The sequence below is a fragment of the Tympanuchus pallidicinctus genome, unplaced genomic scaffold (assembly GCF_026119805.1).
Source record: "Tympanuchus pallidicinctus isolate F22 unplaced genomic scaffold, pur_lepc_1.0 scaffold31, whole genome shotgun sequence".
Classification (NCBI taxonomy): Eukaryota; Metazoa; Chordata; class Aves; order Galliformes; family Phasianidae; genus Tympanuchus; species Tympanuchus pallidicinctus.
Window position 1 is genome coordinate 15,518,614 of NW_026294749.1, and position 12,266 is coordinate 15,530,879.

At 35.2% G+C, this 12,266-nt stretch overlaps 1 protein-coding gene across 1 annotated transcript in view; it reads left to right on the plus strand.

The window, feature by feature from the left end:
- CNTNAP2 (contactin associated protein 2) overlaps positions 1-12,266 on the plus strand; it is a 634,054-nt gene that overhangs the window by 312,850 nt on the left and 308,938 nt on the right. Inside the window, exons 6-8 of the mRNA XM_052697656.1 lie at positions 908-1,092; positions 4,994-5,137; positions 9,950-10,214. Of these exons, the coding sequence (XP_052553616.1) occupies positions 908-1,092; positions 4,994-5,137; positions 9,950-10,214 (594 nt within the window). The remainder of the gene's footprint in view (positions 1-907; positions 1,093-4,993; positions 5,138-9,949; positions 10,215-12,266) is intronic.

Genomic DNA, 12,266 nt, shown 5'->3' on the forward strand with positions numbered 1-12,266 from the left:
CCTCTCCAACAGCTCTCTGTCTTGTACTGGGGGCTCCAGATCTGAACAGAGTACTGCAGATGGGGCCTCACAAGAGCAGAGCAGAGGGGGACAATGACCTCCCTGTCCCTGCTGGCCACCCCTCTCCTGATGCAGCCCAGGACACCATTTGCTTTCTGAGCTGCAAGAGCACACTGCTGGCTCATGTTCAGTTTTTCATCCATCAGGACCCTCAGGTCCTTCTGTGCAGGGCTGCTCTCAAGGACTGCTCCTTCCAGTCTGTTAAAATGCCTTGGATTCCTCTGGCCCAAGCACAAAAAAAGGAAGGTTAACACAGGAAGACTAAAGTAAGTTGTATTAGCAGAAGACATTTTTTGCTGCTACTGGTTCATTCTGCACTGAGACTCTTGCACACTAACTAGTCTAGCTATAATGGCAGTCTACAGAGGATTAAACTTATAAAGGTGTTATCAGACTGAAAAGACTTCTAATCAGCTTATTATCAAATGCTATGTCCTCACCAGCACAGTTTCATTGTTCAGAATCTAATACAAAGGCTATTCTAAAAAGAGTGACAGCTTTTTATTTCAGTACTGTAGGAATTTAAACACAGAGAAGTCTTAGTTGAATACAACTTTGCAACTGAAATTAGCTATTGCTTCCCTGGTATACCTTCATACACCTACTATGACAAATATTTATTGAGTTCATTAATGTGATTATTGATCTATTTGATCTAAGTATTTGTATTTTTGTGGTATCAAATCTCCATATGGTATATCTTATCTTCATAGTGAATTGAATTCCTCCAGTGTGAGGCTGTGTGACTGTGTGACATGATTCAGGTGAAGTATTGACAGAATGAGAGGAAAATGTTTGCCTAACTAACATGAAATGAAAATTGCTTTTGTTTCTATTCTTATTTTAGGTAGCAACCAACTTGGCTCTATTTATGGCCACACATCTGTGATGACTGGCAGTCTCTTAGATGACCACCATTGGCACTCCATTGTTATAGAACGCCATGGGAGAAACATCAATCTCACCCTGGATAGACACATTCAGCATTTCAGAACTAATGGAGAATTTGACTATCTGGACCTGGATTATGAGGTAAACTGTGAAATCTATATATTTTCACTCAATTTTTTTTTATAAAGAAAAGTCCAATGGGAAGATAAACTTGAAATAATTAAAAATGTTTTGTTTTGGTTTTTTTTTAATGTTTTTTTAAATAACATTTTTTTCCTTACATTTCTTTCAAATAATCTATTCCTTTAGGTATAAATTCCCTTCTTCCCTTTCTATCAGATCTTGTCAACATTCATGGGCTGATTTGTCCTGGTTTCATGACAACCAGGCAGAGGGACCTTCAGATCCGTGCCCTGAAAAGGGATAAAGGAAAAGGATAGAGAGATGGGCCTATAACAGAACAGCAGCAATGATCTGAGGAGAAATAAATTCATTTACTAAATAAGATATTGAAATGCAAGATAACACACTATGATACAATATAATACATTATATTAGAACTGAAGCTAATAAATAAAAAATATTGAGTGTCTGAAAACTGAAGGCCCTACTCTAATGCTGAGGCAAGACATAAACAGAAGGGAAGAGAATGAGATCCCGTGACTTTGCCAGGGGTTTTATCTCTTCACTGAATGCGAAGTCATCTGGGGTATGTAGTTCTTCTTCTCTTCTGGGACAGATACCTGGAACTGGAGCATTAACTCTTTAACTCCAAGTGCACTACATGATGTTACGATATGGAATACTGATAACCAAAAATCATAAAACTGTGACAGATCCCATCTGTTATAAGGCTCATCTTAATCTTTTGTTTTAAAATGGTAAATATATGTAATTCAGTAAGGTTAGGGTACACTATAGCTAAGCAGCTTCTATAAGCACAAAATTGATTTAAAAAAAAAATCATACCATCTGCTATTACTTTCAGGTGCACATTTTGCACTTGAATCAGGCAAAATTCTTTTTCAGTGACAGCTAATATAAATTTGTAGCAAAGGAAACAGATTAGAACTTTTTTACTTACCAATGATGTTGCTCTCCTTAGGCAAGTAAGTACTTCCTTATATTATCACAAATGCACCATCACTAACTTATTTCTATAAAGAAACAGTAAATTAAAAAAAACCCTTTTGTTTGATCAGTCAGTTAATGCCCACAAGTGTTGATGAGAAACGACACTACACTACACTTGCTCTTAGCCTGAAAAGCTGTCATAAAAAGCTGAAGGAAGAAACTGGAGAAAGGAACTTGTACTCCTGGTAGAAGAAGATCAGATTATGGAATATTTGAGAATACCATACACTCATAAGTCCACAGACCCAGATGTGACACACTCATGAATGCTATCATTGTGATGTCCTTCTTGATAATCTTTGTTCAAGAAGTTCCTGAAAATCGAAATAGAAGTTATTCCTGCCTTCAGGTAGGATGGAGTAGAGTCAGCGAATTATAGGCCAGTGGGTAGCTCTTGATCCCTGGGAAGGTGAATCAACAGTTAATCCTGGAAACTGCTTCCAGGCACACAAACGACAAGAAAATAAACAGTTGCTGTCAGCATTGCTTTCACCCAGGTGGAGTTATGTTTAACCAACACTATGAGCTTCTATGATGAAATGGTGAACCTAATGGATGAGGGGAGATCAAACCATATTGCCTATGTGGACTTCAGTAAAGCTTTTGACTCCGTCTCCCATAATATCCTCACAGAGAAGCTGTTGAAGTACATGGACTGGATGAGCAGATTGTAAGGTAGTTCCAAAACTGGCTGAATGATCAGACACAGAGGGCAGTGGGCAGCAAATTGTAATTGGAGACCAAGAGTAATCAGAATACTTCAGGGATGGTTAGCATCTTCATTCATTCACCTGGATGATGGGATAGAATACACCCTCAGTTAATTCATGGATGATACATAACTACAGGGAGTGACTGACTCATCAGAGTGTTGGGCCACTAATTGGTCATAGAAGACCTGAACCATGCTACCAGAAAGTCATATAAGTCGATTTTATTAAAGATTTTCAATTGATTGAACAACAGAAAATGTTAGACAGAGTGCCGTAAGCCAATTTACATATGTGTGTAATATATGTAAATACTGTATTAGAAGCAGCAAGAATGGAATCCAGGAGATACAGCTTCCTCTCTCCTTTGGCATTAGAGATCTCATTGGCAGTTTCTTTCCAAAGGTACATTTCAATCTCCATCTACATAGATTTACTCATGTTTAATGAAAGTTGTTTTAATGTGTATGAAAACATGTTCTATGGTTTATATAAAAGGCAGAGCCTTGAGTTCTCCATCCTTTACTCTCAGTTAATTCGCTGACTTTGGATGTTAGACTACATTTAAATACATTACCCTTATGATAAGTTAATCTGTAGGTGGTAAATCTCAATTAATCAAACCAATTTTTCATACAAAACAATGTAATTCCAAACACTCCTACTTTCCTCCTACCTTCACTCAGCTTGTAACTGAACATAATGTCAAGTGGTATGGGATATCTCTTTGGTCAAGTGGGGTCAGTTGTCCTGGCTGTGTCCCATCCCAGATTTTTATGCACCTTCATTCTATTTGCTGGTAAAAGAACACAAGAAACTTAAAAATCTTCAATGCTGTGTAAGCACAGTCAGCAAAAGCTAGAACACCAGTGTGTTACCAATGCTGTTTTGGTCAAAATCCCAAAAAGACCATTTGACAACAATAAAAAACTACAGTTATATTCTCCAGTTGTGGGGTTTTTTTTTGTTTGTTTGTTTGTTTTTTTGTTTTTTTGTTTTTTTTCTCAAAGTAAAGTCAAATTAGCGTAGAACATCCGAGGATGTACATGCAAGTATTCCTACGTAGCTGGTGTGTACTATTTATAAAAACCTTAGTTTTCAGTGGAGTAGTTGAAATGATATAATTCTTGTATGCAAAGCCAATGTCTGTTACTTTTAAAATAGAAAATAGTTCCTTTGAGCTGCATTTTCATGCTCTCAGTAACAACCAATTGAGCTAGCAATGAATTATATTTGAAGGCTTGGCTCTACCAAATCTCAGCTGGAGATGCAAGTAGAAATTTTTGTGAGCTTTCTTGGGCTAGAAATTCCAGTTGTAATGACTGTTTATGCCTCATTATATTTGATATAAATACTTAACATAGATTGCAAATCTCATGAATTCTTTATTCTTCATATTTGGGCTGGAAAATATTTATGAAAGAATGTAGCTTTTATTCACTTCCAAATATTTCAGAAAGGCACTGATAGTGTAGAAGTCTGTGTAGCTCCTGTAGAGTAACAGGAATTAATGAGCAATTCTAGTTTGTAAAATATTTGTTTTTTCTTAGTGGTTCAGCACTACGGTCTCTGGGTAACCCAGGGTAATTAAATTGGCCATAAATAAATAAACATTTATTTTTCGGCCTACTAAATAATTTCTTATTGACCATAGCTATGTGATAAAATCATGTTCTCAGTACTAGAAAGTGAACCTGCTTAGCAGGAGATAGTTTTTTGGACTATGTGATTCTGTAAAATTCTGCTAGATAAAATAAATATGTAAGTATTGTAAGAAGCAAATACATTGTATTGAAGCCCACAATTACAACTGCTACGTTGTATTCTAAGTCCTGGCATATATTTGGGGCTGAGTGAATGATTCAAATCAGGCTATCTATCTGACTGATCTCTAATCTACTTTTGTTGAAAAAGTACTGAAATGGATATTTATTTCAAATTGTTAGTAATTTGAAACAGGTACTGAACAGTAGTGATCAGAAGATCTGACCATATGTAACTGTGATACATGTTTTCTCTTTATTTGGGAAAACCTAGTAACAGATAGAGTTTACCACCAAAAATATTTGCAGACATGACTTCATCATAGACTTTTTCCTGCTTTTCCACTTGTTTGATACTTTCTTTTTCTAGTAAGCAAAAAGCTCAAAGCCCTTGTTCTCCAGTTAACTGTCTTTCATTTTCTGATACATTCAAAGATAACCTTTGGTGGCATGCCTTTTTCTGGGAAGCCAAGTTCAAACAGCAGAAAAAATTTCAAAGGCTGCATGGAGAGCATCAACTACAATGGCAATAATATCACTGACCTTGCTAGAAGGAAGAAACTGGAACCCTCTAATGTGGTAAGAACGTAACTTTGTCATCATCTAAACTTCTAAACTTCTGCTTCTCTTTCTAAGGAAAGTTTTTGAGTGTGTGACAGATGTTCTGAAATCATATAATATACAAAACAAAGTTTGTATCATGCCTAAAGATTTCATTGTACATACTTTTATGATGTTTGTTTGTTTGTGTTTAATATCTGGGAACCTGTTTCTGCTGAGATTTAAGTTTCAGCTTTCCAGAATTAGCCGTCAGCATCAGATGAATGTTTTTTAAAAGAAAACCAGTAGATCAATATATTCATTTTCGCTTTCCTTTCATATTATAGTAACCTAGAACCAGGATAGACAACATTGATTGTTAAATCAATTGCAGTGTGTCAAGGCTCTAAATCCTGATATCTTCCATCCCCATGGAGCAAGTAGCATGGGTGTGCAAAATCATTTGAGAGGGATTACTGAGAGCCATTTTGTGGGAGCTCTGTAAAGCATCAAGATACTGAACTTTGAAACTGTTTTTTAGGTTATTAACATCACAGAGGTTACTAACATTATATTCTATTTTTTTTCTCTCCAAAGCATTCATAGTTACTTTCACGTTTAAGCTTGTGTCTTTCTGTAAGGGCTGATTAGGAAATTTAATTTCTGTATTTTTTAAGGATCTAGGCTTTCCTAAAATAGTTTCTGGATTACATGAGCAATGTGCGTAGGAAATAAATGTATAATTACCCTGAATTTCAGATAGATTTGTTCAAGGCTTTCTTCTGTACAGCCTTCAAAAAGCCCTGCTCACAGTGTGTATAGTTCCATTACTGCTTTTTTATTTATGTATTTACATAATTCATAGCAGTAAGCAAGAATAAGACATAAGATAAACATATACAGTAGAAATAAAGTGTAGTGACTTTTCTTGGATGGACGTGCAACTTAAGAGATTTCTGTAGGATAAACTCCAGCCTTCCAAAAGCATAGCACAGCTAACAGTTCTGTGGAGTGTCTATAAAATCCTCTTTCTGGTTTATTTGGATGTGAATTTTCTGTTTGTTTGGTTTGTTTGTTTGTTTATTAAATTCTGTTGCCTGTAACATTAAAGCAAAATCTGCATATGTAGATTTGGTAGTATTAGTGGTTCACCACAAAGCTGTGGCATGCTAGTTTAATCTGATGATTCACTTGATTTCCACTTCTGACAATATAAAAACAGAAGTGACCTTTGCTTTCAGATGAATTATTTAAATTGCTTTTGCTGTTCAAAAACAAAATTAGTTTCACTTATGAAATCAACATGGATTTTTATGTTTCTTACAAAAACTTTTATTCTTCTAGTTTTGAGCCTGATTTAGTATGAAAAACACGAAGTTGAAACTAGTATTTTTTTAATCATGTTCATGTTATTAGCACTTAAGCAACCGAACCAGGATCAAAGCTCCATTGTAGGAACTGTGCAGATGCATAGCAGTAGACATATCCTGCCCTAAACAAAAAGCAAAAATAAATAACGTAGTGAAATGGAACACAAACTTATTGGTGAATTTATAAAAATCATCATAGGGGAGAAAAAAAAAACAAAAAGAGTTGGGCAAAGAATAAAAAAAGAGGTTTGAGACAAAAAGAAAAACGTCCTTACTGTCAGATTTCAGAAGTTGTACAATGAAAAGGAGTGAAAAAATTAAATTTATACCACGAGGATGTCCAGAAAATCTAAGAAGTTAATCTTGATTTTACACTGAAAACATATTTAATAAAAATCCTTAGGTCTCACAAACATAGATGTTATGATCATAAATGCAAGTCTTTCAACATCTTCTTAAGCAATTTATTAATCTTTAGAGTGTAACAACGTGGAACAAAAAAGTTCTGCAGTCCTCTGTAATAAGAGATAATAAGAATAAAAGAATAATAAGAATAAGCGGCAGCAAACCTTTAAGGAGAATGAGTAAGATGGATGGCCTTAAACAGTTTTTGCTCTTATTAATAGAGCCTGATTTGTTTTCACAGAAATGAGGCAAATAATAAAAATACACAAAAAGGAGAGTAGGAGAGAGAAGGACAACAAGAAAAAAATTGGAGTGTCAAATTTTCTCCCAAATGGACTTGCAAGCAAGAGTTGGCAGTGACTTACTAGAGCATTAATTTCTATCTTGTTTACAGCTTTATTCAGGTCTAAGACAGAAAGAACATGCACAAGAGTCTTCCATATTTTCTATGTTATTGAAAAGAATAAGGTTATGTATGGTAGTTTATATTTGTTTCACTTACATTTACGAGTACTAAAATCTAACAAGTTTCTCAAAACCTGCAATAGGAAAATGCTGAGGGGAATCAAACCTGTTGCTCCCTCTTTACATACATTGTGCTTCTTCCACTTCAGTGGCTGCTCTTCCATGGATTAGTGAGTGCAATCATGTATAAACATAAGATAAACATTTTCTTTAAAGCATGTTACACTCAAATAAATATTTGAGAAAAATAAAGAGATAACCTTACAGCTATTAACCAGAGTTTAACCAGACCCTTTACTATATGATGTATAAATACATGCTAAATGTTTTATTTGCATGTCTCACTGCCCACAGAGCTATTCAGCAAATTATTCTGAATCTATGCAAAAGAATCTCTTACTCTGAAAAACGGATTCTTTTATAGAAACAAGCTGCAGATTAGTTCTAACTTTTAGCTAGACCTAGTGACCAATCTTTGTTTAAAAGAGGGATTCTCTTGTGAAGTACAGTCATAGTGGGAACTGATAATTCAGTTCAGATTAATCTAAATGGTTCAGCAGGGAAAACACAATTTTGGATAGCAGAGAAATTAGAATTATGTGTTACTTCCTCAACAAAACTTTTATGCAGTTAGAGTGTTCACAGTAAATGAGCTCAGTGATTAAAAAAAAATAATAAATTGAATGCATTTGGCACCAGTAGCTTAAGGGAGTGCTTTAAGTGCGAGTATCTTATGCATCACTATGCTTTGAGAGTGCCAATTTGATGTGAAAGACTTCTTCTAATGTGTAAATTGTTAGAACCTCTTATTAACAATGCTTCCAGAAAAATTTATAAATTTTTAACAAAGTGCTTTCTGGGTGCTACTTAAATGACATCTGTGGCTGCTGTCTGTAACTGAATCAGAAGGTGCCAGCTCTTACAAAATGCTGTTGTCCTCTGAATCTATGCAGGTCTTCCCCAACACAGAAACAGAATAAATTTTCTTACTCCTAAAGTGAATATTATGCTGAGAATGTTAACAAAGGATTAAAAATGGCATTTCAGTTGATCTCTAGGGTTTTGTTGTTGGTGTGTTTGTTTGTTTGTTTTCTGTATGTTAAATCTAGGATTGAATAAAAAAATATGTATGGCACTTTTGGAAATGCTCAGATTAACAGTGTCCAAATCAATATGTTAGCTATTTGGATTTACTGCTTAGTAAGCTGAAGAAAAAAAAAAAAAAAAAAAAAAAAAAAAAAAAAAAAAAGGAAATCTTTGGGCTACTTTTAGACTGAAAAAAAAATAAATTCAATATTAATTCAAAATAAATATAAACAAATTCTGACTATGTGACTCCTACTCTAATTCTGAACAGTATTCAGATGAATGTTATATCTAAACATCTAAGTACCTCTGACAATATTGTTCAGTCCTTAATAATTTTTAATGTGGAAATATAAAGCAAAAGAACTGCTTCCCTGATCATCATTATCATTTCTGTATCTGCATCAGATAAAATCTTACCTTCCGAAATTAAATGGAAATTACCATGTTGGTGAATATTGGTTTGGCACAGTACATCAGAAAACCCAACCATAAAACACAGTCCACTTTGCCACATAGTAGAGCTGTTCTTCAATAGAAGAAGTCTTTGCATTCTATGCATTGATTAATTAAAAAGTCAGTTCTGCAGAGAGATTGCCTTAGGTAAATGCATGATGTTATAAAGTAATAAAGTAAGAGCCACAGATTGATTATTTTTCAAAAGAAAAAAAATAACGTCTATAATACAGCTTGGTGTTGTCCTCTCTCATGAGAAAAGACATTAGAACCTGAGTGAATATTTCATGTCTACAGCTCTGGTCTTATTACAGATATATTTTAAAGCTTTTAAATTCAGGATAGTTTACTAGATTTTTGTCAGTTTACCTAGGAATGAAATTTCACAGAGTGCAAACTCCAAATTCTTTTACAAAGGAAATGACTGAGTGATCACAATTATTAGATTTTGTTCATGGTCAGCTACTCCAAATCGTTCAGCTTCATGAATTACTGCATTTGCTTTTTTAATATTATCCAGAAGAAAACATAACAGAGAAGACAGTTGCTCACAAGTTATATGTCTTTATTTCACAACCTCACACATTGTTTATGTACATAGACTTGTTTATTTAAAGATGTTTTGGAAACTTGACTTCATTTTCATGAAAAGATGACCTATTATCCTCTTACGGATATCTTTGCTGACCATGAATAGGTTCAACTTTCTCTCTGATTTATTTCTTCCTCTTTGAAATGGGAATATTAATGTTTTCATGCAAGGTTTATCTTAGATGACAATTTAAAGGGCACAATGTGCATCTTACTATACATATGTACAGTGCAAAATATAATTAAGCCATTCTTTGGCACAAGCCTCTTGGAAAAACAGAAATATCAACAAATACATCAAAATAATAACAGTAATGATGTTTAATAATACATTTTTTACGTGGAACTGACACTAACTACAGCAAACTTTGAATTAAATAAAACCTAGAATACTTTTCTAGAGCTGTCTATGAATTTAGTGGAATCTTATGATTTTACTTATGTTTTTGTTTTTTTTGTGTGTGTGTGTTTTACTCAGGGAAATTTAAGTTTTTCTTGTGTGGAGCCACATACAGTGCCTGTCTTTTTCAATGCCACCAGTTACCTTGAAGTTCCTGGACGTCCAAGCCAGGATTTGTTTTCACTCAGTTTTCTTTTCCGAACCTGGAACCCCAATGGACTTCTTGTCTTCAGCAACTTTGCAGATGGCCTGGGGAATGTTGAGATTGACATTAATGAAGGCAAGGTCAGCGTTCATATAAATGTCACCCAAGTAAAGAAGAATCAAATAGATATCTCATCAGGTAAGTGTTTTCAATTGATAACAATTATGTTGGTATTGTTTAAAAGAATAATCGAGTTCAAAACTGGAAAAACTCTTTTTCAAATTTAAGAATCAAATTTGCAACTGCATATTTATTCATACTGAATCAAATCCTTTATTGTGTGTTTCACTGAGCAAGGCTTAAAGGAATAATAAAAGTTATTAAAACAACAAAATAAGAAAGAACCCACAAATATTTTTATTCTGAGCAAAACAAGAAGACGTTTCACTCTTTACCTGCAAGGCATCTTATTTTCTTTTTTTCCATAACTCTTTCAGTCTTCTGTGCAAAAATATTTGGTTTCAACAAGAGAAAGTAATGTAAACCCTTGCTGAGAATAGTCTAGTAATAAAGAAACTCTGCAAGCTGTTATAAACACAAGGCCAGTATGAAAAAACTATGGCATTTTTCAAGCACACTGCATAATCGTATTGGAGAAGTAAAAGCTTTCACTACTTATCTAAGGAGTGTTTGGGAAATGCTGTGTGAAAGAATTACTGAGCATTAGGTCTGCTTCTGGAAGGTAGGATGCATGTTCATTTCAGTTCATACACTTCATAAAATTGCTTGATGAATCCTAGGGTCAAGAGGGAACCGGCTGATATAGCTGCTGAATCACTCACTGTTATATTTGAAAAGTTATGACAGCAAAGTGAAGTCTCCAGTAGCTGGAAAACATCACAGGTGGAAAGCAAGACCTAGGTAACTACACACCAGTCAATCTCAGAGCTGTGCCCGGGAAAGTTGTGGAACAAATCCTCCTTAATTCTATGTTAATGCATATGGAAGATAAGAAACGGATTAGAGATGGACAAAATGACTTCAGTCATGTTTCCTGACCAATTTGATGGCCTTTCATAACACTGACAGCACCAGTGGACAAGGGGAAAGTAACTGATGTCATCCATCTGGACTTCTGTAAGGCCTTTGACACAACCCCATATCAAAAGCCTTGTCTCTGAATTGGAGAGTTGAGGATTTGAAGGGTAGACCATGCATTAGAAAGGAATTGGCTGGGTGGCCTCATCCTGAAAATTCTGGTTAATGGCTCAGTATCCAAGGGAAACCAATGATGAGTGCATGTATACCTCAAGGGTCTAAATAGGGACTAGAGATTTTTAATAGCCAGTGAGTACACCCTCAGCAAGGTTGGTTCCAAGCTGACACAATATAAGGAAAGGATGGCACACAAAGAAACCCAGACAGGCTTGAGAAGTGAGCACATGTGAGCAACAAAACCAAGTTAAAAGTCCTGTACCTGGGTTGATACAATCTCAAATATCTGCACAGACTTGGTGATCAACGGACTTAGACCAGCTTTGCAGAAGAAGACAATATGGATTCTAGTAAATAAAATACTGGACATGACCTGAGCACGTCAGATCAGAAAGAAAAATTTCACCTCAGGCTGAATCAAAAGAAATCTATCAGGGCTATCAGGGTGAGGGATGTATCTGTCCCTCTCTGCTCTACCCTCATAAGGCCCCATCTAGAGTAATGCATCCAAGTCTGGGGCCCAGAGCACAAGAAGGCATGGAGCTGTTGGAGCAGGTCCAGAGGAGGACCACTAGGATGGTCAGAGGTCTGGAGCATTTCTTCTACAAAGAAAAGTTGATGGAACTGGGCTTGTTTGATTTGGAGAAGAGAAGGCTCTGAAGAGACATTATTGAGAACTTCTGATACTTAAAGCAAATTTACAAGAAGGATTGAAAGAGATTTTTACAAGGTCATTGACAAAGAGTAACATTTTTACATGCAAATGGGATAAAATTAAATTTTATATAAGAAATAAATTATTAGTAAGGAATGTACTGAGGTACTGGGATAACCCAGAGAAGCCATGGAAGCGTTCTACACTTCCACTCCTTGGAAGTGTTCAAGACCAGATTGAACAGGTCTTCAAGTCACATCAACAAGCAAGAGGTATGCCTGTCCATAGCAGGTAACTGGAACTGGGTGATCTTTAAGCTTCCTTTCAACTCATTCTATGATTATATGATTTTTCTAGATTGTACTTTCATTTCAGATACT